Below are 27,417 nucleotides of genomic sequence, written 5' to 3' on the forward strand. Positions count from 1 at the left end.
GAAGTACGCTCAGCAATTTCATGGAGTGCCCACGAGTTCTTGTATTGTGAGAAAGGGAGAAAAGTACCTTTTTCTCTACCTGTTCTTTCCCATGCATAATCTTGTAAACCTCAATCGTGTCACCCCTCAGTCGTCTTTTCTCCAAGCTAAAGAGCCCTAAGTGCTTTAACCTTTCCTCATAGGGAAAGTGCTCCAACCCTTTTATCATTCGAGTTGCCCTTTTCTGCACTTTTTCCAAAGCTATAATATCCTTTTTAAGGTGTGGTGACCAGAACTGCACACAGTATTCCAAATGAGGTCTCACCATTGATTTATATAGGGGCATTATGATATTGGCTGATCTGTTTTCAATACCCTTCCTAATAATCCCCAGCATAGCATTGGCCTTCTTTATTGCAGTCACACACTGTCTCGACATTTTCAGTGAGTTATCTACTACGACTCCAAGATCTCTCTCTTGATCAGTCTCTGCCAGTTCAGACCCCATCAATGGGTATTTATATTTAGGATTTTTGGCTCCAATGTGCATCACCTTGCACTTGGCCACATTGAACCCCATTTGCCATGTTGACGCCCACTCGCTCATCCTTGACAGATCCCTTTGGAGTGCCTCACAATCCTCACTGGTTTTCACCACCCTGAACAACTTCATATCATCTGCAAATTTAGCCACTTCACTGCTTACTCCCAACTCCAAATCATTAATTTGGCCCCTTCCTGAGCTAAGACAAAAATGTGTGAGCTTAGAGGAAACACTGCTCAAAACAGCCCCTTTTCTCATTTTTAAAATTTTCCTATGAAAGTGCAATACCAGCCATAGTAAGCCTGTTCAGATGTCAGCTTCATCCCTAAAACAGAACCTCTAAAGCAATACTGAGAATAGAATTTCCCATCTCTATCCAAAGTGAAGAAGCAGTTACACAGAAATCTTGTGATTTTACCCTAAATAGAGTTTTTGGGGAAAGCAGCTTCTGAACAAGGTATAACTTCTTATCACATTTGTATTCCACCCTTTCTCCAAGAAGCTGGGGACAGCACACATGGAGTTATCACATTTTGTCTTCTGATTAGGGCTACCTTTAGAGGAAAGGACAGGCCCAAGCTCAGCCAGTAACTTCGGTGGATGAGAGCAGATCTGACACAAGGTCTGCATAGAAGTCCTCCAAGATTTACTCCACTACATCACATTGATTCTTTAGTTTAGTGGCAATTTTTAATTTATGTCCTATGAATTGAAAGCAAATTGACTGCGGAATGAATGTCCACTCCACTCCACTCCACTCAAGGGTAGTATGCAGTATGCAAAGAAGACCCCTCAGCACATACATTTTTTGTTTGTCAGTTTACTACTCTCCCCCCCTCCAACATATATCCTCCAATGTTATGCTAGGGATTATTAGGAAGGGTACTGAAAACAGATCAGCCAATATCATAATGCCCCTATATAAATCAATGGTGTGACCTCATTTGGAATACTGTGTACAGTTCTGGTCAGCACACCTTAAAAGGATATTATAGCTTTGGAAAAAGTGCAGAAAAGGGCAACTCGAATGATAAAAGGGTTGGAACACTTTCCCTATGAAGACAGGTTAAAGCACTTGGGGCTCTTTGGCTTGGAGAAATGACGGCTATGGGGTGACATGATCGAGGTTTATCAGATTATGCATGGGATAGAGCAGGTAGAGAAAGAGGTACTTTTCTCCCTTTCTCACAATTCAAGAACTCGAGGGCACTCAATGAAATTGTTGAGCGGTCGGGTTAGAACAGATAAAAGGAAGTACTTCTTCACCCAAAGAGTGATTTAACACATGGAATTCACTGCCACAGGAGGTGGTGGCAGCTACAAGCATGAACGGCTTCAAGAGGGAATTAGATAAGCATATGGAGCAGAAGTCCATTAGTGGCTATTAGCCATAAGCAGTGTTCCCTCTAAGCTGAGTCAGTGTGAGCTAGATCAGTTTTTTAGCCTCCGGCTCACACATTTTTGTCTTAGCTCAGGAAGGATGCCTCCAGAGCAAACTAATCTATGCAGTAGCCAAATCACTCGCTCAGAACTTTAATGCCAGCAGCTCACAAAGCAGAATTTTTGCTCATGAGACTCCACAGCTTAGAGGGAGCATTGGCCACAAGGTATAGATAGGGAGTCCGGGGCAAGTGATGCTCTGTCTTCTTGGTGCTTGGAGGGGGGGCAACAGTGGGAGGGCTCCTAGTGTCCTGGCCCCACTGCTGGACCTCCTGATGGCACCTGGTATTTTTGGCCACAGTGTGACAGAGTGTTGGACTGGATGGGCCATTGGCCTGATCCAACATTGGCTTCTCTTATGTTCTTATGTTCATATACAAATAAAAGATTTGTTATGCATCACTGGGAACCAGGGTAGCCGATTAACCAAGCTGCTACAGCAGCCAAGGCCAGGACTTACTATCTGCTCCTCTACAGCCTGAGAGGAGGCAGGAGGAGCAGGTAGCAGGTGCCGGTGGTCTCCCACCCATCAGCACTGCCTGCTCAGCATGAGCCAGCACCCTTTCCAGTCTTCACATTCTGCACACTGCACAGAGCTGATTAGTGGTATGGGGGCAAGATGAACATTCTGGGATTAGGTGCCACCCACTCCATAGTAGTATGAATGTCCCTCCTGACCCCAGGGTCCTCCCAGTAGAAGTATATTATATTTCTTGCCTGGATTGAGCAGAAAAGGGTCATCACTAATTCCCTTCTTCCATTGAAAGACTCCCATTCCACACACCCTCCCCACAGTTCTGTTCTCAGCTATGATTCCAGCGTGCTACTGCAGGAGGTGAGAGGTCAGAAAGTTCGCTACTATGAACACCACTCCACTCTCACCAAGTAGGATCCAAGGCCTTATCTTGAAGCATTTTGCATCTCTTCATAGTTACTTTCTCCCAGTTCTCTAACAAGTCACTCATTTTAATGGTGAGACGAGACTATTTCATTTTGAATAGATACTCCCTAAAATTTGAAAATGTTCCCCATGAATTTGTCTACCAATGGCTATTAGCCACAATGATTAAATGGAACCTCCATGTGCAGAGGCCGCAACCTTCTGAATATCAGTGTTATAATGTAAGTATGAGATGCTTTGGCCTACTTGTGGGCCTTTAATGGCAACCACTGGGAGAAAGAGTTTGCTGGAATTGGCGCAATCTTACATCTGCCACCCAGCTCTGTATCTCATCAAAACCTCCTGGTGATGAGAAGAGGTCCTGAATTGTAGCCTGTCCACTGATGTTAAGTGGCTGAGAGTGAACAAATTGAAACTAAACCCAAATTGAAACTAAACCCTGATAAAACAGAGGTGGAGAAGGCAGAGACCTTCAAGGACATTGTGCTTCCCACCTTCAATGGGGTTCAGCTGACCCTTGCAGACTCTGCTAAGGGTTTACTGGATGCAATATTTCTTCTGGAGAAGCAAGGTCATGCAGCTGCAAAACACTTTGTTCCAACTTAGTTTAAAATGGAAGATGGCCCACTACCTTAATGTGGCTGATATGGTCACCAGGATCCATGCCATGGTAACACTAGCACTAGACCAAATGTAAGGCACTCTACATAGGTCTCCCATCAAAGTCAACTTGAGGACTCCAGTTGGTGCAGAATGCTGCAGCACAGTTATTATCAGTAGCCTGGTGTAGCACATATATTATACTCATTCTGCAATTACTCCATCAGTTACCAGGTTCAATTCAAGACCCAGGATGCTGGTATCTGTCGGACTGTCTCCTCCATAAGAGCTTTGCTTGTCAGAGCAGGGCCTTCTACAGGTACTGCCCTGCAAATGGGCAAGATCAACAACTGGCCATGCATGTGCATTCTGTTGTGGCCCCTGCCTTATGAAATGACCTGCCTGAAAAGATAAGGAAGACTCCCACTCTCCTGGCATTTTGCAAATTATGCCAAAATGAATAATTCAGGATGACATTTTGGAAAGGAAATAGGGCTTAAGTATAACAGAGTGATTAAATAAGAATACTTTAATAAACGGAAACATACTGTAGACTATATTACTGTGTTTAGTACATATTGTTAGTGCCTGCATTATCCAACTATGCAATATTTCTATGCCATTTAATATGCCAAGCTAACATTTATGCTTTGTTCCAGATTTAACTTGGTTTTAAATTTCTGCATCTTAATCCAATTACATTGCTTATTAGATGTCCCATCTTACTGACTGCATTGACTTATGTCCACCAGACAGATTATAAGTAATATTAACAAACAAATGTTCCCACGTTTCTCTAACTGGCTAGACCAGTTAGGGTACAAGCATTACATATTAGCATCACCATGTTTGTTACAATTATTTAGAAATCCACATTTATATACTTTGTATACCTATATTAGATCAAATATTCATATCCCAAGAAATTAAAACATAGAATACTCACAGCACCAGTTTCATCTTTCAGTGTGGAAATTCTTCCACTCAACAAACTGAAAAACAACAAAAATAAGTTCAAGCTTATCTTGAGAAGGGAGTAGAAACAAAGATAATGATTTCACAGCCTTCTTATATTCTATATATTAATAAAGGCTCATGGCAGAACTACAAAATGTGAAGGAATTACAGAATTCCAAACCTTGCTGTTGTCCTCATAAAGCTTGTGCAGGGCATTAGCAGGTATGGGAGAGATAAAGGTAACCCTCTCCTCTGTCTGTGATTCTCTACTGCAAATATAACCCCAAAAGCCTTTATTTTGGCAGACAGTCTTGAGAATGCATATTAGCTGAAATAATGTGCAGGTCTAACCTAATTTTTGTACTGACTTAAGTTCAGGAAAGCATTTCTTAGATCCAAGTTCACCAATGAGATATAAAAGCAGGTCTAGTCTCATGAGATCTTAATGGACATACATGCCATATGAGACTTGCATGAAATCAAACAGCAGTGGTAGAATTAGGTTTGGAGAATGTATTCTAGTGATAAAACTACAGGCTATCAAGGGAGACAGAAAAATGCATGGTGTGTGTTCTAGGACTGGCACAGGGAAAATGACCATGAACCCAACACTAGCCAAAAAAGGGAAGACTCAAAAAAAGATAATTATGCGGCCTTCTTCAGTTTATTAACAATGAACAACACTGAAGTGGGAGACAGATGACAAGGAGAGTTGTGCTTCATCCTTTGCTCACCTACTCTTTTCTCCCTGAAATCCTGATTCCCAGGCTACTTTCATACATTTGCAAACAGAAGTCAAACCAATCAAAACCTGGATTCATCTTCAGCAACATTTTTTCCTCCCTGATTCAGCATCTATCCTATCTATCCACTATCTATCTATCTAATCTATCAAGTACTGCTCATATGGCTATCGCCTTAAGCAGAAATTAGAACCAAAAAATATTTTAAAACAACTTACTCTTTATTATTTCTCATATATTTGATTATTATGCCTATGAATTTTGCCACTGAGAGGGTGACACGATCATTGGTATCCGATAGGAGCCATGACACCTGGGCTCGCGCATTTAGCAGTTCTGTATCTTTAGGTAAAGGGTTGACTAAATTAGCCCTCAACTCATCGAATATAGGGCACTCCATAATCATATATTCAATGGTTTCAATTTCAGAGATTACCTTTAAAAGTAGTTTTGGTAACCTGTTTACACACTTTGAACAGGTTGTGATACATTTCACAAAGAATAACATCACACTTTTGCATGCAGTGTAACTTCGTAAAATGGGTGGGAAAGGAGATTTAATTTGAAAGGCGGGTTTGTTTCTCCCAGGACAGAAACACTGTATTTTACTTGCCTGGCTGATTTCTTTCTTTTTTTGTAAACCATGTTTGTAATTTCCTAGTGCTGTACATTACCAACATATTGCCACGGTTCCTTTTCTTCCCTTCACCTATACTTTGCTTTTACATCTTGATCCTATAAAAGTAATGCAAGTCAAACAAGTAATATGCAATTATTCTACTTTAAGAGGAAATCTCCTCTTAGATAGTTGCCAGAGGTGAAAACTAAACTTAACCACCAAGGGAGGCTTTGAACAAAATAACAGATTGATTATATTATTAAGAAGCTGATATAGCTAAATACCATCTTACCTCACCTTTCAAAGAGAGCTCTTTTCCTTCCTTCTCATCCATTTGATTTAAGCATTTATATTCTGTCTTTCCCCATATACACAATTCAGATCATATAACCATAAAACCACAAATCCCCCCAACATAATAAAACCTAACCCAGCCTTTCTTTTTTTAAATATTGTATTTTCTTGCATTCACCTCTATAGGATTCTTTCTTTTCTTCCAAGTAACTCCACTAAATTAACAAAGAACTTACCCTTTTTAGACACAGAATGTCACCAAGGAACTAAGCTTCCAACCAAGTTTCTATTCTGCACTATCAGAAGGACCTGCCTACCAATCACTCCTGATCCTCTTTGTCTTTTCAGATGTCTCTTTGGAAAATATAGTTTCGTAAACAATAACTGGAGCATCATGGGGCATCACCCTGCAAAGACTCTCCTGAATCACTCACTTCAAACTGTTTATCACTTTTTGTTTCTAAGGGCTCAGCTTCAGTTCAGATTCAAAGCAACAGAGATTTCATGTTTGGGTTTAATTCCAATTCACTGGGGGTGGGATCTTACTTTTGGGGATTTGGTTCAACTTCTTATTTGCAAGGAAATCAGGTGCCCAGAACCCCATGGAAGGGAGAACAACTAAGTAGGGGAGGAGTTAAAAGGCAAATAGTGGGCAGAGGAAGGTTAAACACCCTCCACTGCACATCTGTCCGTCCAATGCTAACCTGGAGAGAACCAGCTGATGTCAGGATTTTAGTACACCAGCTGGCCATATAGTTCCAGTTACAATCAATTCAATATCCATGATCAACACTTATCAAATTTTATACCAAAGACCGGACACAGAAATAAGGATAGGAATCTTTAAAACTTAATGCAGTTGTAAAGGAAACTCACTTTACCGCTTGGTTCCTCTGTGGATTAAAGGCAGAATAGATCTTGGAAATACTATAATCAAAATATTGTACAAGCACAATGAAAGTAAGCAAACCTTCATGCTTCAAAGTTTATCTGAGGTAGTACCTCAGCATATATTGCTTGATTATAAAGTTTAAAAGCCATTCAGAACTCTAGAACTGAACAACCATAAGATGAGAAGAGCCCTGCTGGATCAGACCAGTGGCCCATCTTGTTCAGCATCCTGTTTCACACAACAGCCAGTCAGTTGCCCTGGAGGTCCAAACACACAGGGCACAGAGGCCAAGACCTTCACATGGACGCATGAAGATGCCTTATACTAAATCAGACCACTGGCCTGTCAAGGTCATGATTGCCTAGTCTGACCAGCAGCAGCTCTCTAGGGTCACTGGCAAAAGTCCTTCACACCACCTCCTTCCTGATACTTTTAAACTAGAGATACTGAGGATTGAACCTGGCAGATGCTCTGCTATTGAGCCATGGCGCTTCACTTTCACTCCTAGCAATACAGGCCACAATTTAAGTGCTTCAAGAGAAACAAAGGAAGCATACCAGAATAAGAAACTTTCAAGGCCTAAAAAAAAGTTAGGGACTAAGTATTGTTAACAATATGGCAAGTATTTTGTCAGAAGAGTGAAGATATGAAAGACTGCAACAGTCCAACTAAATTACCTTTTACAAATAAGAGCAGTTAACTCCAGTATAGCACATTGAAAAGCTGGGAATGGTCCTCCCCCACACACATAATTACCGCCCACACCCTTTTTAGTAAGGAAGAAACTATGAAATAACACATTGCTGGAACACAAAGCCAATAGTTTATAACTGTATCATGTAAGTTGCCAAGACCAGATAACATTATCAAGAATTCATGAGAAAGGAGCTAGATAGATTTCTTGGAGACTTAGGGTTGCTTGCTAACAGTTTCAATAGTCCTCCTCCACCCCCCAAAAATGCTCCTCCATTCTCTCAATATAGCTACCAAAATATTTTAAAGCACATTTATGTGGTAGTCAGTTGCACATAAGTAATGTCTCTTAACACTTATTGCTGAACAAATGTATGTCAGGTTGGGCTACAAAATACCTGGAAAAGAAGGAATCTGGAATCCACATTAGTGTTTGTCTTGAAGTGCTGAATCTAGAAGACAGAAATCACAAGTCAAGCATTGTAGCTATCTTGTTTTTTATCATCAGTATTTGGGAGGGGGGGACGCAATCTGAAGAAATATTTATTCATAAGTAGTTTCTTTTGTGCCTAAGAAAACTTACACTTGAAAACAGAATCTCAATGAACCAATCATCTTTATATAGTATGTAATCTATATCTAAAAGCTGTCATATCCAAGCTATGTATCCAAGACGCCCTTCTGAAGTCAGGTTTCAAAGCAGATTATATAATAAGACAAAAGCCTTTAAAGACAAGGCTGTCTCCTGAGGGGGGGAAAAAACAAATACAGTAAAGAAAATAATTTTGAAGGCCCACTCCCACTAAAGTTCATTGTGACGTCCACTGAAACCAGTGAAACAAACGGGGACTTATAAATCGGACTTTGTACTAACTTTTGCTGAACCAGGCTTAAACATAAGTAAGACAAAAGCCTTTAAAGACAAGGCAGTCTCCTGAGGGGGGAAAAAAAACAAATACAGTAAAGAAAATAATCTTGAAGGCTCACTCCCACTAAAGTTCATTGTGACGTCCACTGAAACCAGTGAAACAAACGGGGACTTATAAATCAGACTTTGTACTAACTTTAGCTGAACCAGGCTTAAACATTTAGAACTTAGTCCTGAAAATCGTATACTTTTTTACCATTAATCTAAGTAAGCCAGTAACATTCAGTGGGCTGGTTGAGGGCCGCTAAACTGAAGCTCAAACCAGGTAAGACTGAGGAGCTGTTGGTCAATGACAAAGCTGTTTAAGAAGTCAACCTATCCTGGAGGAGTTGCAATCCTCATAAAGAAACAGGTTCACAGCTTGGGAATGCTGCTAGACCTTGGCCTACAGCTAGACACCGGCCTTCTCTGAGGCATACAGCTCCTTGTATCAGCTTCTGCTGATATACCAGTTATGGCCCATCCTCAAAAAGAGTGATCTAGCCACGGTGATTTATACTGTGATTATAGAATCATAGAATCACAGAGTTGGAAAGGGCCATTAGTCCAACCCCCTGCTCAATGAAGGATCAGCCTACAGTATCCCTGCCAAGTGTTTGTCCAAATGCCAGTGAGGGGGGAGCTCACCACCTCCCTAGGTAGCTGATTCCTCTGTTGCACAATTCTTATTGTAAACAAGTTTTCCCTAATATCCAGCCGGAACCTTCTCGCCTTTAATTTAAACCCATTATTGCAAGTCCTCTCCTCTGCTCCCTGCCCTTTAATTTAAACCCATTATTGCAAGTCCTCTCCTCTGCTCCCTGCCCTGCTCTAAATGACAGCCCTTCAAATACTTAAAGAGAGCAATCAGGTCCCCCCCCCCAACCTCCTCTTCTCCAGATTTAACATTCCCAAGTCCCTCAGCTTTTCCTCATAGGGCTTGGTCTCCAGTCTCATGATCATCCTTGTTACTTTCCTCTGCACCCGCTCCATTCTGTCCATATTCTTTTTGAAGTGAGGCCTCCAGAACTGCACACAATACTCCAGGTGCAGCCTGATCAATACAGTGTACAGTAGGACTATGATATTTTGTGATCTGGATATTATGCTCTGTTGATACCCCTCAAGATTGCATTAGCCTTTTTTGTTGCTGCATCACACTGGCTGCTCATATTTAACTTATGGTCCACCCATACCGCAAGATCATGTTTACACACGCTGATACTCAGAAGTGTATCCTCCATCAAGTATGTGTGTTCCAGGCTAGATCACCATACTGCACTCTACACATGGCTACCTTTGAACACTGTACAGAAACTTCAGCTAATCCAAAATGCAGCAGCCAGGCTACTGTCAGGAGTGGGATACAGGGATCGTACCACTCCTGTGAGGAAAGATCCGTTTGTTTATGGGAACAATGCAAAGTGCTTGTTCTTATCCTTAAGGCTCTCAATTGCTTAGAGCCAGAGGGTGGTGCGGTGATTTGAGTGCTGGACTAGGAGTTCGGAGAGTCTGACACTCTGCCAATAGTTCTATCTCAGCCCAACATATCTTGCAGGGTTGCTGTGGGGATGCAATGCAAGATGGGGAAGGTGCCTTGGGGCCCCCACTGAAAAGAAAAGTGTGATATAAATAGAGACGTAAAACTTCCGGAAATTTTGAAGCTCGGAAAAAACCCCGGATTTTTCCAGTTTTTTTCGGGGGGAAACGGAAATTTCTGAAAAAATTGAAAAAATGCTACATTAGCATTTCTTTTGTCTTTTCCAGATTGAAAGTCATTCTGTTACTTTAGGAACATAAAATATGACATTTTTACTTGGCATGAAATTATCACAACTAGCATATTAAAAATATAGTGTATGCAAACAATTATTACAAACAGAATACCCACCCACATGCAAAAACAAAACTGAAACCTTTTTATTTTCTTCTGAAAATAGCACTTCCTAAAGGAAGAAATGCATCTTGTTCTTGCATTGGAGAGTTCAGTTAGTAACTTAGGACTTGCTTGTCCTCAGTGCACAGAAATTAGATCAATCTGATACTATATATATTTGGAAAATATTTGAACACCTTGTCTTAAAATATTTTATTCATCATGTTAAACTAAAACGTTCCATAATCAATTTTTTTCTTTTCTTTTTTCATTTTTTTGGAAAAAACCCAAAAAGGCTTCAGGAAAAAAAACGGGGAAAAAACGAGGTTTTCCCTATTTTTTCCGGGTTTTTTCCTTCACATCTCTAGATATGAATATATAAATAAATAATATTTACAGGACCGCCTTCGCCCACACTGTTCATCTCACCAGCTAATATCTTCCTCAAAAGCCCTGCTCACTATGCCACTGCCTGTGGAATGCCCTTCCTCTTGAGACTGCCACGTACACTAATCTCTTTCAGGTGCCAGGCCAACACATTTCTTTTCACCAAGGCTTTTAATTAAGGGGGGGGGGGGGTTATGCAACTTTTAGTTAGTTTCCTTTGGGTCTGAAAACTGTTTAGGCTCTGGCTGATTTTTTAATGCTGGATTTCACTAACAATTTGAATGCTTTTCCTCATAGGGCTTGGTTTTTATTTGGTAAGTTTTATGTTTTATTTGGTAAGACACCTAGGGCAGGTTCCCTGAAGAGGTGGCATGGAAATGCACTAAATATATAAATAACTGGTATATGTTATTCAATATGTAAAAAAAGAAGGGATGAAGCTACATGAAAATAAGGGCTCTGGTCTGGATACTGTGAAATACAATGATGCATGCCTCCACAAAAAGAGGATCTGGGGTGCATGGGTTTTTTTCTACCCTAAGATGCATTGGAATTTGGCTTGAGGTTAAAACATACCCCGAAGTACAACTGGTCAAAAACTTTTCACAGCATTGCCGTGATTACACTCAACTTGTTGCTTGTATATATTTCTTTACCACTACACTTTTTCTAACTTAAGCAGCTCCCAAACTTTCTCTCTTAAAATTTCATGTTCAACTCAACCTCTCTTGTCTGAAGTATTTTCTCATTTTTAAAACACAAATTAAAGTTCATGATTTACCACATACTCCCATTCCAGTGGGAAAGTATAAGCAAAACATTATCCAGTCATAAGCTACTAGAAAGCAGCCAAGATAAAACTTCAAGGTTAATACAGAAAATAAGAGCCAATATGCTGGCAGAAGTGGATCTTTCTTATGTTCCCAAAAAAGCTGGTGCTAGAAGTTACAGAACTCACAAGGGCAGAAAGCAGTGTGTTCTGAGGTGCCATGGAAGGATGCTGGGTGACCTTGGGCCAGTCACACTCAGCCTAACCTACCAGTCACTCTCAGCCTAACCTACCTCATAGGTTGTTGTAAGGATAAAATGGAGAATGATATAAGCCACTTTGGGTCCTCCCCCCCCTCCAGGGGGGGGAAGGTACAATATAGATGAATAAATAAAAATGGAGCTTCATGAGTGGAAGGCAAGTTTTCCCCCCACCAATACCTGATTATCACTAAATCCTACTTTCTTTCTTTGTGGGTGACCTGAGTCTCACCCAGTGTTCCCTCTAAGCTGTTAGTGTGAGCTAGCTCACAGTTTTTTAGCCTCCAGCTCACACATTTTTGTCTTAGCTCAGGGAGAATGACTCCAGAGTAAACTAATGTACGCAGTAGCCAAATCGCTCGCTCACAACTTTGATGCCAGTAGCTCACAAAGTAGAATTTTTGCTCACAAGACTCCACAGCTTAGAGGGAGCACTGCTCTCGCCAAGCCCCATCTCAAAACAGCATACCAACCTGCAGGGAAGAGAAGGTGGCATACCTCTTCTAAGGTGAAACCTCTTCTAAAATCCATCAGTTTTGCAAATATTTAATAATTAAAATCTTCTGATTAAACAGAAGTACCTGTTCAGAGGTTTTTGATCTATAACTAACTGATCTGAAAAATTTAAATCTCACAAATGACATCAAGAGTATCAGACAAAGAGATATGGGGAGGCCAACCCATAATCCAAGTACCGTAACAGAGAAAGTTGTTCTTGGAGCCACCCACCTCACTTCAGAAGGAGGGAGCACACAGAACAGGGCTTCCAGATATGACCTCAGACCACAGGCAAGTTCATACTGGAGCAGGCAGACCCCATCTGATCCTAAGCCATATAGCTCTTTGAATTGGACCCAGAAACAAAAGGAAAGCCCACACAGCCCTTTTAAAACTGGTGAGCTATGTGCCCTGTAATTAGAGCCAGTCAACAATCTCAAAGCCACTTTGTCCTAAACAAAGCTTCCAAATTGCCATCATATGCAGTCCCACATAAAGGTAAAGGTCCCCTTGCTCGAAAGCCAGTCGAGTCCGACTCTAGGGTTGCGGTTCTCCTCTCCATTTCAAAGCCAATGAGCCAGCGCTGTCCGAAGACGTTTCCGTGGTCATGTGGCCAGCATGACTAAACACCAAGGTGCACGGAATGCTGTTACCTTCCCACCGAAGTGCTACCTATTTATCTACTTGCAATTTCTTGCTTTCGAACTGCTAGGATGGCAGGAGCTGGAACTAGAGACGGGAGCTCACTCCGTCATGCGGCACTCAGGTCTCAAACTGCTGAACTACTGACCTTCCACAGCCTGCAGTTCAGCGTCTTAACCACTTGAGCCACCGCAGCTCAAGTCCCACATAGAGCACATTATTAGAGTAATCCAAGTTGGATGTGATCAGGGCATAAATAACCATGGCCAAATCCCATCAAAGGGCCACAGCCTGTGACCTAAGCAAAGGTGAAGACACAGGGAGACTTCAACACTGTCTGACCCTTCAATTCCTGGTTTTAACTAACATCAGCAGAAAAAGTACCATTCAGCTGATGGAATCCCGTTTGGATCTTTAATATAAAAAAGTCTAGCCTTCTGGCTGCAAAACGTAAATATGAAATCACCGCTGCAGAATTGGAAATTGATAGCAAACTCTCCAACATGAGAATTTTCAGCCTAATGATGGATTTTGATGCACTAAAAGCAGGTATAGTGCAGTGTTTCAGACACAGGTAAAAATGTACCTGACCAAAAATACGTTTTAAATTTTTTGTCAGTTTCTTCAGCTTTGCCTTGAGCAGGCTGAAGGAATACCAAGAATAAGCTGACTTCCTTGCCAATTCTAATGTTTACTCATCTTCCGCCAACAATCATTTAGACAAGTTTATATCCATTGTACTATGAGATCTCTATGACTCAATCTGAAGAGCAGCAAACACTGTTCTTCAGCCTAATATAACAATATCTTCTGATTAGACAGCTATGTAGGTCACTTAACATGTTTATCACCTCTATTTTCTGTTGCATCATAGCTATGTTCATAGCAAAAAAAAGAGTGCAGTGCTTTTGGCCATCCTATTTATACTATGCCGCATGGCGCCTACCGTAGAATGGACGTAATATGTACCATATTTACCAGCAGTTCACCATTTCACCTTGTGAAAAATTCACAGACCTTACTCTATGGCATGCCATATAAACATCTAAATGGGCTTTTAATCATTCTTTGAATTTCAAGTCCCTGCCACTTAGTTGGAAATCAACTTACACATAGTTGCACCCATTTTGTCTTCCTGAGAGCCAAGATGGGCCTAACAGTTAAGAATATGCACTAGAAGATGAAAAATATCCTTTTCTCAGCCAGAAACTTTTTTTAGAAGATGTTGTTGTCAAGTTGCAACCAACTCATGGTGACCCATCCACAGGGCATTCCAGGCAAAAGAGAAGCTGAAGTGGTTTGCCATTGCCTTCCTCTGCAGAGCAACCCGTCTTCGTTGGCGACCTCCCACCATGGCCAGCCTTGCTTAGTTCCTGAGCTCTAACAAGCCTGGGCTAAGCTGGGCTTCTTGGGCTGCTACAATTTTTTAAGACTTATAAATGTGCACATATATAAACATACCTATACACCCCAGCACTGTAGAATGAGATCATGTTAGCACTATAAAGGCCCAAGTTTAAAAAAAAAATGAGGGAGGGGGCTTTCAAAAAAATTCCAGTGGAAAAATTGTAAACTTAGGGGAAAACTGAAAAAGTTTTAATGAACTATTTTCTCTTATAGAGCAAAATGCTCAGTAGGGCAAGGTTTTAAAATATTGTTTTGCCTGCTCTTTACTCTCTCAAACAGGTAACATCTATGCAGTTGTATTAGGTACACAATGTATTATTATTTATTTATTAAATTTGTATCCCGCCCTTCCAACATGGGCTCAGGGCAGTGAACATAAAGGCAAATGCCATACATAGAACAATAAAACAATAAACAATCATTACCTATAAAACAGTTAAAACTTGGTGCTCAACAGACCATATCAATTCCATAATAAAATGCCAATAACAATAACACACTCCGAGTAAACACAATTGTCTCTGCTCAATTGATGTTACACTATAACTGTCATCCCCATGCCAGGGCCAGTGTGCCTCATGATGTTAATACGGTGGTGGTACAATGGCGGTGGCAGCCCCTACTCGAAAGCCTGGCGGAAGAGCTCATTCTTACAGGCCATGCGGAACTGCATAAGGTCCGACAGGGCCCTGATCTCCTCCGGGAACTCGTTCCACCAGGTAGGGGCCGCCACCGAAAAAGCCCTGGCCCTGGTTGCAGCATATTTAACTACCTTGGGGGCTAGGATAACCAACGGATGTTGCCCCTCTGACCGTAGTGCCCTTGGGGGAACATATGGGGAAAGGCAGTCCCTCGGGTAAGCCGGACCCTGGCCATATAGGGCTTTAAAGGTAAGAACCAGCACTTTGAAATGGATCCGTAGGCTGGAAGGGCACCGAGCCATTCTCAGTCTCCGCATCCTTCCCTTAATATCTTGCCTAGGCCCACCTCTAAACTTCCCCCTCCCCAAGAGCACAGGAATCTGCTGCTCAGTCATAGTGGAGCGAACTGGCCACCTTCATAAACTTCAGGCCACCAGTCAGCGACAACAAAGGTCTACACCACTCCAGCAATAAACTAAATGTAACCAGTTCCCTGCTATTAAAAAAAAAAAATTACAAAATGCTGCTAGCCTACCCAACTATCTAACACAGCTGCTCATACCATGGATAACAATTCTAATAATTACAGTACAAACAATAATTACAAATACATCAAATATCCCAACCCCGGTAACCACAGTCAAACACCCCAATCATACAGCATTCACTTCACAGCAGCCGAACCCCTGCAACTCTGCAACTCTGGCCCACGCTGTACGACCCTGCCGATCACACACAGGCAACAGCCTCGCTCAGTGTCCCGTGCCAGGCCATTCACTCCAGCAAACTGCTGCTCCAATGATCCAGCAAACCCTGACCCTCGGCTGACGCTAATACCAGCACCTCGCTGCTCGGAACACTGAGGGCCGCCAGCCACCAGACAATCCTTGGTGTTGTTAGATCTGTCAGCTGCGTTCGATACGGTCGACCATCAGCTGTTGACCCATCGCCTCACCGATGTGGGGATTCAGGGGCTTGCCCTTTAATGGTTTTCCTCTTTTCGCCAAGGTCAGGGACAGAGGGTGGCGACTGGGGATCAGCGGTCCCAGAGGACTGCATAAAGGGCCACACCAAGCTTGCATTTATTTAAGTCAAAGAGATTCGAACACCATTCCCTGCCCGTAAAGGCATTATCAAAAGCAAGCAAGGGAAAGAACTGTCCAACCAACAAGATGTCAAAAACAGATGGTGAGAATACACAGAAGAGCTGTACACTAGCAGCAAAGAAGCCCAACCTCAGGATACCAAGGAAAGGGAAGTTGATAAAAAAAAAAAAACAGCCACCCTTGAGGAAGAGATGTGGGCAATGAGCCAACTACCAAACAACAAGGCTCCAGGTGTTGACATCATCTCCGCAGAATTACTCAGGCCTGTACCACCTGCAATCATCAGAGATCTGTGTCAGAAAATTTGGAAAACCAACACATGGCAAAGGGATTGGAAACGCTCACTGTTCATTCCACTACCAAAAAAGGGAGACTCCAAAGACTGCTCCAATTATTGCACAATCGCTCTCATCCCTCACATTAGCAAAATTCTGCTTAAAATTATACAACACCACCTGGCAACAACCATTGAAACAGAATTACCAGATGACCAAGCCGGCTTCTGAAGGGGGCGTGGCACTTGCAACTATATAGCAAATCTGTGTTGGATCATGGAGAAATCTCATGAGTATCAAAAGATTATCTACTTATGCTTCATTGATTACAAGAAAGCCTTTGACTGTGTCAATCATGACAAAGTGTGGACAGCCCTACAAGACCTGGGGGTGCCAGCACATCTGGTCAAGTTGATACAATCATTGTACACAAACCAGGAAGCCACTTTGTGAACATCATATGGAGATACTGATTGATTCAAGATAGAGAAAGGAGTACGACAAGGTTGCATTCTTTCACCTTTCCTATTCAACCTGTATGCCAAAACAATCATGAGGACGTTAGAGCTGAAAGAGTCAAAAATCGGGGTAAAGACTGGAGGAAGGAATATCAACAATCTTTGATATGCTGACGACACAACCCTTCTCTCGGAAACTAAAGAAGGCCTGGAATACCTGATCAAGAAAATCAAAGAAGAACGTGAGAAATCAAAAAGACCAAGTTCTTGGCCAACAAGAAGAAGATAAACATCAAAATAATAGTTGGCAATGAAGAGATTGAATGTGTGGAAGAATTAACTTTCTTAGGATAACAGATCAACCAAAATGGTGACTACAGTCCAGAAATAAAACATCGAATCATATTGGGTCGCACAGCAATGACGAGCATGAATCAAATATGGAAGAGCAGGGACATCAGCCTAGCAACCAAGTACAGATTAGTCTGTGCTATTGTGTTCCCCATAGCAAGCTATGGCTGCAAAAGTTGGACCGTGAAGAAGCAAGACAGGAGGAAAATCAACTCATTTGAGCTATGGTGCTAGAGAAGGCTCCTGCATATTCCTTGGACAGCAAAGGCGACAAACAAGCAAGTATTGGAGCACATAAAACCAGACATGTCACTGGAAGGAAAAATCATAAAACTGTGACTGACTTATTTTGGCCATGTCATACAGAAGAACTCATTAGAAAAAAGCAATTATGCTTGGATTGGTTAGTGGCAAAAGGAAACCGGGCCACCAAAGAACATGGTGGCTAGTCACCATAAAAGTCGACACCAGCCTGAGCATGGAATGACTCAAACAGTACAAGATTGGAAAACATGGAGAGAGCTGGCCCATAAAATCGGCAAGAGTCAGACATGACTGAATGGCTAATAACAACAACCAAGCAAGAATCCACTAGCTCTCTGGTCATGTAAAAAGAAATATGCAAAAAGATAATGTCTCTGCACCTATTATTGATCTGAGATTTTCCCCCAGTCCTGGCCTTTTTAGTTCTTGGCAAGCAAATAAGAATACTACGATGATATACTAAACACCTTGACAAAGTATTTAAATTAGCAATTGACAGTAACATGGGCATGGTCCCTCATTGACTGGCAAAGCCCCAGGAGCCCAAGTCCTTTGACAGTCCTAATATACAAGAGTTTTAAAATAATCAAGTTAAATCTGTAATATTCTTTGTAACAGATGTCTTTCCTCTCCCTTTAGTCTTGTACTCCGTTTAGTCGTCAATTCCTAGCTTGCTCAAGTGTCCTTCTAACCCTGTTACAGTGTTTTTTTCAATTTTATCTTGGGTTCACAGACATGGATTTTAAAGTATAACATCCACAAGCCACTGATGAAGTACAAATGAAATACTTAGGCAGAAACAGTCTTAAAACAGTCTGATGCAGCAATCTGTAGAATTAAGGCTTTAAGGGTACATGCATATATTTGTGTCTCTATTCTTTTAAAATGTTGGAGTTTTAAAAATATATTTGCCTATTTCAAAAAAGAGAAAAGTAACAAAAACACACTTTCTGTCATTTGCACAACACAGATGTCTCATGAAAGCATACTATCATTCTTTTTTCAGCATTGGAGTTTTAAGTATATATTGGCCCTGGTCACACGGCCGGATATCGCGGGGGGAGGCGTGGCTAATTGCCCTGGCGCAGTTTGATCCGCGATTACGCAATCAGACGTGCCGGCGGCACACCACTGGTCCCCCCCTCAGCGCCAGCAGGTAAACGAGGGACCGGAGGGGAATGCCCCGCGCCGCCGACACGATCACACCACGGGCGTCTGGAGGCATTCCGTGGCAAACGTTTACTAGTACCTTGGAGGTACTAGTTTTTTAACTCACATTGTCGGCGGTAAGCCACTGGTGCGCTCCACTTTCCAGATGTTGGGGTGTGATCGCGCCCGGATAATCCGCCCACCATCCGTGCCTCTCCCGCGTCCCGCAGCAACTTTGCCACGTGACTGGGGCCTTATTTACTTTTTTATACTCTATCTTTTTCTCCAGTGGGGATCCAAACCAATGTTTGTAATTTTCCTCTCCCCTATTTTATCTTCACAGTAACTCAGTGAAGTAGGTTAGACTGTTAATATGCAGCTAAGCACAATCACACAGCAAGCTTCCATCACAGAGTGATGTTTTGAACTCAGGTCTCCCAGATCCTAGTCAGACACACTAACCTTTACATCACATTGGCTTTTAAGCTCCTATGATTTTCTGGTTGCACACTCAAAACTGCTTGTTGTACCCCTTAAGCCTTAAACCATGTCACTGTATTCCCTATAAGGGGAACTGAGACACGCTAAAGGCAGATTTTTCTTCACATCCTTTTAGTGCATGTCCATGTGGACCCTAAACCCACATAAATGATTATGAGTTTGATAGGAACAATGGATATTTAACTTTGGATGTACTGAAGCTGAATACTTTTGGTTGGACTCTGTATAAGAGTCACTGGTTTCTGAAAAATAACCCCACCTATTGCTGGAGTTCTAAAAACCCAGCTAAAGCCATAAACGGCTTTTCAAGGGGGTTCTTCCCCCCCCCCCCCCCCCCTTTTGCCCAAGAAAGCTAATGACAACATCATACAATTTCAATAGGCGGAAAGTCACCCGCCCCTTTCATTTTACTTTCGGCCAAAGGGCTTTTCCTTTTGCAGTAAGCCCCTTCTCCGACTAAGGCTCCAGACACACACACACCCCGTTCGTACAACCACCACCAGTGCTGCTACTTCCCGCTCACCTGGTGCCCCCGACATTGAGCTGGATTATCTCCCCGCTGCCCGCACCGGCCAAACCCGCGCCGTTCCCCGCCATCTTTCCCAGCAGCGTCTCCTGTTCCCAGCACGGCCGGCCGCCGCCGCCGCCTTCCCCCGCCGCCTCCGTCTCGGAACCGAGGGAAGCCGGAGAAGGAGGCGGCGGCGGGGGGGCCGGGGGAGAAAAGGGAGCGTCCAGCGAGGCCTCGCAACCCCCTGCAACAAGCAAGGGACGCGCCGAGGGAAGGGCAGCCAGGTCAGGCGGAGGAATCCGAGCAGCCTCACACTGAGCCTCTCGCCAGAAGGCCCAGCAAGGCCGCGGCTCCAACTCCACCACGACTCCCTCCGACGCTTTCTAGCCCCAAACGCGGCTGCTCTCTATGGCAGGAAAATGCCATAGCAACATGCGGACACCTGGAGGAGGGAATTCCGCAAGGGACAAAATACCGACGCAGGTTGCTTCTTCGCGAGATCAACGGGCGGGAGGAGAAAATACAAAACGCGTTATGAGGAAGAATGGGAGGAGTGTTCAGGTGACGCCTCCTGAACTTGTTTGTACTGTCTTCTTCAGTTCCTGTATGTGTGTTTGTGGTGCGTATACACTTTGTGGCAAGCCGATACTATGCATCATGTTCACTTGTCAGTATATCCTACAGAGTCCAGTGAGAGTTCTTAAGTTTACAGTTTTAAAGGTTGGCATCTTCCAGGCAGGGTCTGGGGTTCTGGAATGACGACTTATCAATATAGATCTGTTTCACTAGAGGAAATGGTAACTCCGGAGAGCCGTCTTTATGGCGTCACATCCTCGCTGAGCTCCCTCCCCTCTCTAGGCTCCACCCTGAAATTTCCAGGAATTTCCTAAACCAGAGTTTGTTTTAAGCCCATGTTTAAACAGGAGCTTAGTGGCATTATAAAGAGTAACCAATTTTATTCTAGCTTTTATAGTGGAGTTACCAGATGTCCTTTTTTTTGTGTGTGTCTGTCCTCTTTGGGTTCTTTTTAACAACTGATGAAAATGTCCTCTACTTGGGTTGGAAGGTTAGGAATATTACTAGTTAGTACCAGTTATCACAGCTTAAATAGTAGGGATATTTAAAATGAGATGTGTCATTGTGATTCATTCAAAGTAGTCAGTCGGCAAATATGTCATCTTTTTTGCTTTTCAAAATATGGTAACCCTATTTGAAAAGCAAAAAAGATAACATATTTGCTGACTGCTTCAAATAAGTGATCATTGTGACAAATCTAATTTTAAATACCCCTTTTAAACAAATGGAGTTCCCCTTTAAAACAACCCCCCCCCCAAAAAAAACCAGATACTGCTCTCGTCCATTCCAGAAGGGTAACTGGGTTTTATCTGATGAAGTGTGCATGCACACAAAATATTTTATGGGCTATAGCCCACTTCTTTGAATGCAATGAGTGGATATAATCATTTTATGTAAGGGTGTGATTGCAAAATGAGTGTATAGTGGGGATCTGTGTCTTGCGTCTAAAGAAGTGGGCTTTAGCCCATGGAAGCTCTTTCCAGAATAAAATTTTGTTAAGAACATAAGAGAAGCCAATGTTGGATCAGGCCAATGGCCCATTCAGTCCAACACTCTGTCACACAGTGACCAAAAATACCAGGTGCCATCAGGAGGTCTACCAGTGGGGCCAGAACACTAGAAACCCTCCCAGTGTTGCCCCCCCAGCACTTCTGATGAAGTGTTCCTCTGTAAAGTGCATTTAGTTATTGCTGCAACAGGCCAGATAATGAAACTGAAGCTCAAATACTTTGGCCACCAAATGAGAAGGGAGCACTCCCTGGAGAAGACCCTGATGCTGGGAAAGATTGAAGGTAACAGAAGACGGGGACGGCAAAGGATGATATGGTTAGACAGTGTCATAGATGCAATGAACATAAAATTGAGCAAACTTCAGAGGACGGCGGAAGACGGGAAGGCCTGGCGTGATCTGGTCCGTGGGGTCGCGAAGAGTCGGACTCGACTGTGCGACTGAACAACAACACACCAATGCAGCTACCCTTCTGGAATTACCATTATGTTTGTTTCATACCCTCTGATAGGTAGGAAGATACTACTGGATGTGATAACAGCACTCCCTGTAATGTAGAGAGGGAACAATGAACCAGTCACAGCTGGTTTCATGGAAAATCACTTGTGTGTGCTGCTTTTTCAAAGATACTTTCAAGCTTTCTGTGTAGGGATCTTGCAGTTTCCCCATCATGACCTCTGAGATTTATGGCCAGCAAATCTTGGAGTCTTCTTTTTATCCATAGCCTGGAAATTTTTCAAGGTAAGGATGCTCTTTTTCTAGCTGATTTGCACATAATCTGATAAATCCATTGGTCTTCAACTGGTCATTCATGACCCTCAATACTATTCCTACTATATCACACTGGTTCTCTAAATTGGATTACACTAGCAATATCAGTTATTATTAAGTTTGTTTAAGAGAAATAGTGAGTAGAAAATATGGGGGTGAAAGGTGGGTTCCCCTTTAAAACAAAAAAAAACTAGATACTGCTCTCATCCATTCCAGAAGGGTAACTGTGTTTTATCTGATGAAGTGTGCATGCACACGAAACCTCATTCCTTGAATAAAACTTCATTGGTTTTAAAGGTGCCACTGGACTCAAACTTTGTTCTGTTGCTTCAGACCAACATGGCTACCCACCTGAATGGGGTTTTCTAGTGCAACCAAATAACAGAATTTTGTGGTACCTTAAAGACTAACAAACTTATTGAGTTTGTCAAATTGACAATAGGGCCTGCCAGCAAACTGGTCAGAAAAAAAGTCCCATCCCTTTGATAGAATTAAGTTTGTTTAAGAGAAATAGTGAGTAGAAAATATGGGGGTGAAAGGTGGGTTCCCCTTTAAAACAAAAAAAACTAGATACTGCTCTCATCCATTCCAGAAGGGTAACTGTGTTTTATCTGATGAAGTGTGCATGCACACGAAACCTCATTCCTTGAATAAAACTTCATTGGTTTTAAAGGTGCCACTGGACTCAAACTTTGTTCTGTTGCTTCAGACCAACATGGCTACCCAACTGAATGGGGTTTTCTAGTGCAACCAAATAACAGAATTTTGTGGTACCTTAAAGACTAACAAACTTATTGAGTTTGTCAAATTGACAATAGGGCCTGCCAGCAAACTGGTCAGAAAAAAAGTCCCATCCCTTTGATAGAGGCTTAATGTGTCAAAATGGGCAGGTGAAGCTTTTTATTGCATGGAGGTAAATAACATCCCATTAAGTCTCTATACAGGCTGTTGGCAACCCTAGATGGCAGAGAGAGATACTCCAACCTTTTTCAGCCGGCAGGCACCTTTTGAATTTTGACACAGTTGTTTGTGGAATCACAAGATGGCTGCCACTGGAGGTGAAGCCAACCACAAAGTATCAAGGAGTGAGATAAGGTTTCCAGGCCAAGCCTGGTAACCAGCAGGAAGCCAGGGGGGAGCAGGGACATGGGGGTATAGGTTACATTGTGACATTTCTTCTGGGGAAAATGATGTCACTCATCTCTAGGAATTGCTAGAAACTCTATGGTGAAATTGTAGAATTTCTGATGATTCCTAGAGAGGACTGGCATCACTTCCAGTTTTTCCCAGAAGCGATGTCAGTCCTCTCTAGCAGTTGTCAAAAACTCTGGTTTTAATGTACAGTTTTCAGAGATTCCTAGAAAGGCGTGATATTACTTTCAGGTTTTCCTAGGAAATGATGTCACTCTGTTGGCCTGGTGGCCATTTTAAAAAAATTTCTCCTGCCAAGCAGGAAAGAGGAGCTGGGGTCAGGGGATCCTCTGCCCTGTCAGGGCTAGCAACCCTAGTGAAGTTATGCATAGTTCTGATGGTAGGTCTTCAACATTTTAGGCAGAAGCTTTGTTTAAGGGGAAGCTTTTTAAAAATTAATTTATTCTAAAACTTTTCTCACCTACACAAAAAAGGTATTCATATTGAGCTAGTTAAACCCTATTATGGAAGTACTTGTCTTCATTTTCCAGGCACTCAACACACTGATGCAAAAGAAAGGGGGGGGGAAGCTTCTTCTTGCTACCTTTACATGAATCCTTCTCTCATGAGCCCAGACATTTTTAGCCTGTACTATTTAGTGTTACTAGGCTGCAGCTTGGAACCTCTTGGAGCATTTTGGGGGTGGGAACAGGGACACTAGTATGATGCTGGCATGTGACATCAATTCTGGTGAAAACTAGAAATGATGTCATGACGGGGAGGGGGGGTTGCTCTAGGATTTGCAAAAATCCTAGCCTAGTATATTACTTGTAACAATGACAGTTAGTGTTGAAGGTCTGGCGAGAGCTCCTTGGACATGTAAACAATAAGAGAGAGATCCTGGCTAAATTTTTATAAGAACATAAATGATTTTTGGAAAAATGGACAAAATTCGTTGTAGTGATATTTATCAACTTTCACATGAATTATCAAAATACATTAAAACTTAGAAGATCTGATTATTTCAATAGAAGTTCCAGTTACGGGTATTAAGCATTTTAACTGTGCAGCCCAATCATGTTTAGTCAGAATCAAATTTCACAATGGTTTTAAAATATCACTTCACTATTTGCACAGGGTAAAGTACTTTGCACAAAGCCACTGTATGCATTATACACTTGATGGGCATAAGGAAAAGTGCTGATGGGCATCAGGGTACACATTAACGTCATCTTGGGGGGCCCTGCTCCAAGTTATAAACAGTGGAAGGATGTGGGAAGGGAAGGGGAGCAGTATCACAAAGAGAAGTTGGAAGGCCCAGTTTTCATAAGGTTAGTGTTGCCAACAGCCTGGAGAAAAGTGTCCATTTTAGAGAGACTTAATAGAATGTTGAACAGATTTAGAGTCCAGTGGCACCTTTAAGACCAACAAAGGTTTATTCAAGGTATGAGCTTTCGTCTGCATGCACATAAAAGCTCATACCTTGAATAAACCTTTGTTAGTGTTAAAGTTGCCACTCGACTCTAAATTTGTTCTGCTTTAGACCAACACAGCTGACTAACTGGATCGGTCTTAATAGAATGTGCTTTACCAGCTCATGCTATTTACCTCCATACCACAAAGACCTTCAGCTGCCCATTTTCATACAATAAGCCTCTACTAAAGAGACATGACCTTTTTTTCTTCAGGTTGTTGGCAACTAGCCTTACGAAATTGTCTACTGAAACAACCGCATGCAGCGCTGCGAGACAGACGGAGCCGAGACTTGCTCCCAGGCACCACTGGCTTCTCGTTATCTTTAGAGGAGACTCAGGGACTCCCAAGCTACGTTGCACTCCCTGGAGGAGGGTGCAGTGCAAGGGACACAATCCAGGCCCCCACCTGTGGCAACAGGTGAGTGGAAGTCCATGGATTGTCTCCAGCAAGAAATGATGAAGAGCACTCATGCAGCATGAGTGCCTAGCTGTTGCTACCCACTAAGAGGAACCTAAAAATTTGTACCTCATCCACAACATTGATAAAGCATACCACCGTGAGTACTTCTTAAAGCAACTTTATCTGAAACTCTACTATATATAGATGTAATACTAGGGCCCCGCTTTTGCTATACTTCGGCCTCCCACGATCTCTTGAAGGGCCAACCCACCACTATGCGGTTGATGACAGTAGTGGTACATGGTAGTGGTAGTGGGCGGCTCCTAATTGAAAGCCTGGTGGAAGAGCTCCATCTTGCAGGTAGGTGGTTCTTTTTTGATGCGGGGTTTGGTCGGGAGGGGCGGATTGGGGACGGGCTGGGGATGGGCGCAGCACAATTCCCAGATGTTGCTGTGGGATTGCGCCCGTTTGCTGCGGCCCCGATCCGTCCCTCTCCCAGCCCAAAACGCCTCGTGTGGACAGGACCAATGAAAAAAATAATAAAAGTGTACCCTTGGGTACTTATATATATAAAAAAGAAGAAGCAGGTGTGTATGTCTATAATTCTCACCTTTCATTTTCTTCCTTAGTAGCAGGTACTTTGTTAAAGGGATTAACCTGTGTTTGTACCTCACGTGTGCATTTATTTCCTTTCTGTAGTGCCTCTGTTTTATTTACCTGACAACTTGATTCTCTTTCTGTAAATTTAATAAATTTATTTTCTTGTTTAAGAAGCTTATTTCCCTTCATTTGTTTTGAGTGTTGGTCTGTATCTCCACCCCCATATACACGGGTATGATAGATTGCAGAAAGACTTAGGAACTGACTGCTGACAAGAACTCAGTTTGAGTTTAGCCCTGACTGTGGAAAGTTTAACTCTGAGGAGAGTTTAGCTCTGACTGAAAACAGTTTCATACTGACTGACGTCTGAGAAGTTTGTTAAGGAGGAGTGGGTGGATCAGTGAAAGACCCCCCATTTGGGCCAGGAAAAGGGACAGATCTTCTAATTAGAGAAGAGATTCCCTGCCCAGTTGAAAGGCAGATAGCGCTAAAGAGTGGACTGATCCCCGGTGTGCTCAGAGAAGGAATTTGGGTGCTTGGTAGTGTGTCCCTGCCTTCTAAAACCTGAAGAGTCAAGAAAGTATACTGGAGTGTTTAGGAAATGCTGTAACAAAAACCTCTTATCTCAAAGATTTTAAGATTGTATGAAACGTTTAAAACTCTCAATGCTGGAACATATGAACTGTAGTTTGTGAAAATATCAAGTCATCTCAGAGTTCATTATTGATTTACCGCAGACATTTTACCCCTGATTTCATCTGACCTTTTCTCCTCTACGTTGAATAAAATAGTTTGTTTATTTTTTAACATTATAAAGTCTCTCATGCGCTGTCACAAATCAGGTGGGGTGTCACCTGACGCTGCCACCACTCTGGATTTAGGTTCCCTTGAGAAGGCCCAGAGTACCCTCCCAAGACCTTCAGACCTCCCTTTAGGCCGAATAACAGGCATGAGGACCAGGCAGAGTAAAACAAGGAAAAGGTTTATTTTATAGGAGGTCAAACAACAAGGTGCAGAATAATAACAGTAAGTGGGTGAAAAGAAAAGAAATCAAATGCCCTAACGCGTCTAAATATACTTTCCCTAGCTCACTATCTCAAGTGGCCTTACACTACTCACCCCTCCCTCAGGATGAGGGGTTTTCCCCGGCAGCAGCCTTCCTTCTGGCCCTGCCCTCTGGAAGAAAGAACAGCTCTTCCTACTGCTCCAGAACGTTTATTCCCAGCCCTCCTCTTTTCCTATTGGTCCATTTTGGCTCCAAAACCTCTCAGGGGCTTCTGTGAGTTGTAGGCCCAGCCTCACCTACTGCTAGCCAGGCTCCTTGGGACTAGTGGGCCTCTGGTGGTGCAGCCCAGATCATGACATGTGCCATTTCAGAAGTTTACGTTAAGAGGAGTATCTTACCTCTTCCCTCAAGTTCTTCAGCAGAGCCAGCATAAAATACAATAATGTGATAGGGTGGGACAGCCATAGCCCTTCAGGAAAGAAGAAAACAGATAAAGGGGCTGCTCAGTCAGAAAGGAAGGAAAAAACGGAGGGAAAATCCTGTGTTTGAGGGAGGGAAGAGGGTGAAGTTGTCATAATAGGTTACAGTCTTGGCAATTCATAATACTAGCAGAATTAAGCTTTTGCTGGCTATAGGGGCTGCACGTGTATTGGTGATTTGGGTAACAAATGAGCAAAAGTGACCTCACAGCGTCACAGAAGCAGAAGTAGTAGAGGAGATGGGATTTATATCCCACTCTTCACTACCTGAAGAAGTCTTAGGGTCTGGTCACACGGCACTGTAAATGC

The 27,417-nt window shown here is 42.6% G+C and overlaps 1 protein-coding gene across 1 annotated transcript in view; it reads right to left on the reverse strand.

The window, feature by feature from the left end:
- KCTD3 (potassium channel tetramerization domain containing 3) overlaps positions 1–20,161 on the reverse strand; it is a 47,542-nt gene extending 27,381 nt beyond the window's left edge. The window contains exons 1-3 of the mRNA XM_015424094.1: positions 19,677–20,161; positions 8,061–8,114; positions 4,411–4,456 (exon numbers count right to left, since the gene is read on the reverse strand). Of these exons, the coding sequence (XP_015279580.1) occupies positions 4,411–4,456; positions 8,061–8,114; positions 19,677–19,750 (174 nt within the window). The 5' untranslated portion in view covers positions 19,751–20,161. The remainder of the gene's footprint in view (positions 1–4,410; positions 4,457–8,060; positions 8,115–19,676) is intronic.
- Between the last annotated feature and the right edge of the window lie 7,256 nt (positions 20,162–27,417).

Source organism: Gekko japonicus, unplaced genomic scaffold, assembly GCF_001447785.1.
Source record: "Gekko japonicus isolate JY-2015 unplaced genomic scaffold, Gekko_japonicus_V1.1 scaffold810, whole genome shotgun sequence".
Taxonomy (NCBI): domain Eukaryota; kingdom Metazoa; phylum Chordata; class Lepidosauria; order Squamata; family Gekkonidae; genus Gekko; species Gekko japonicus.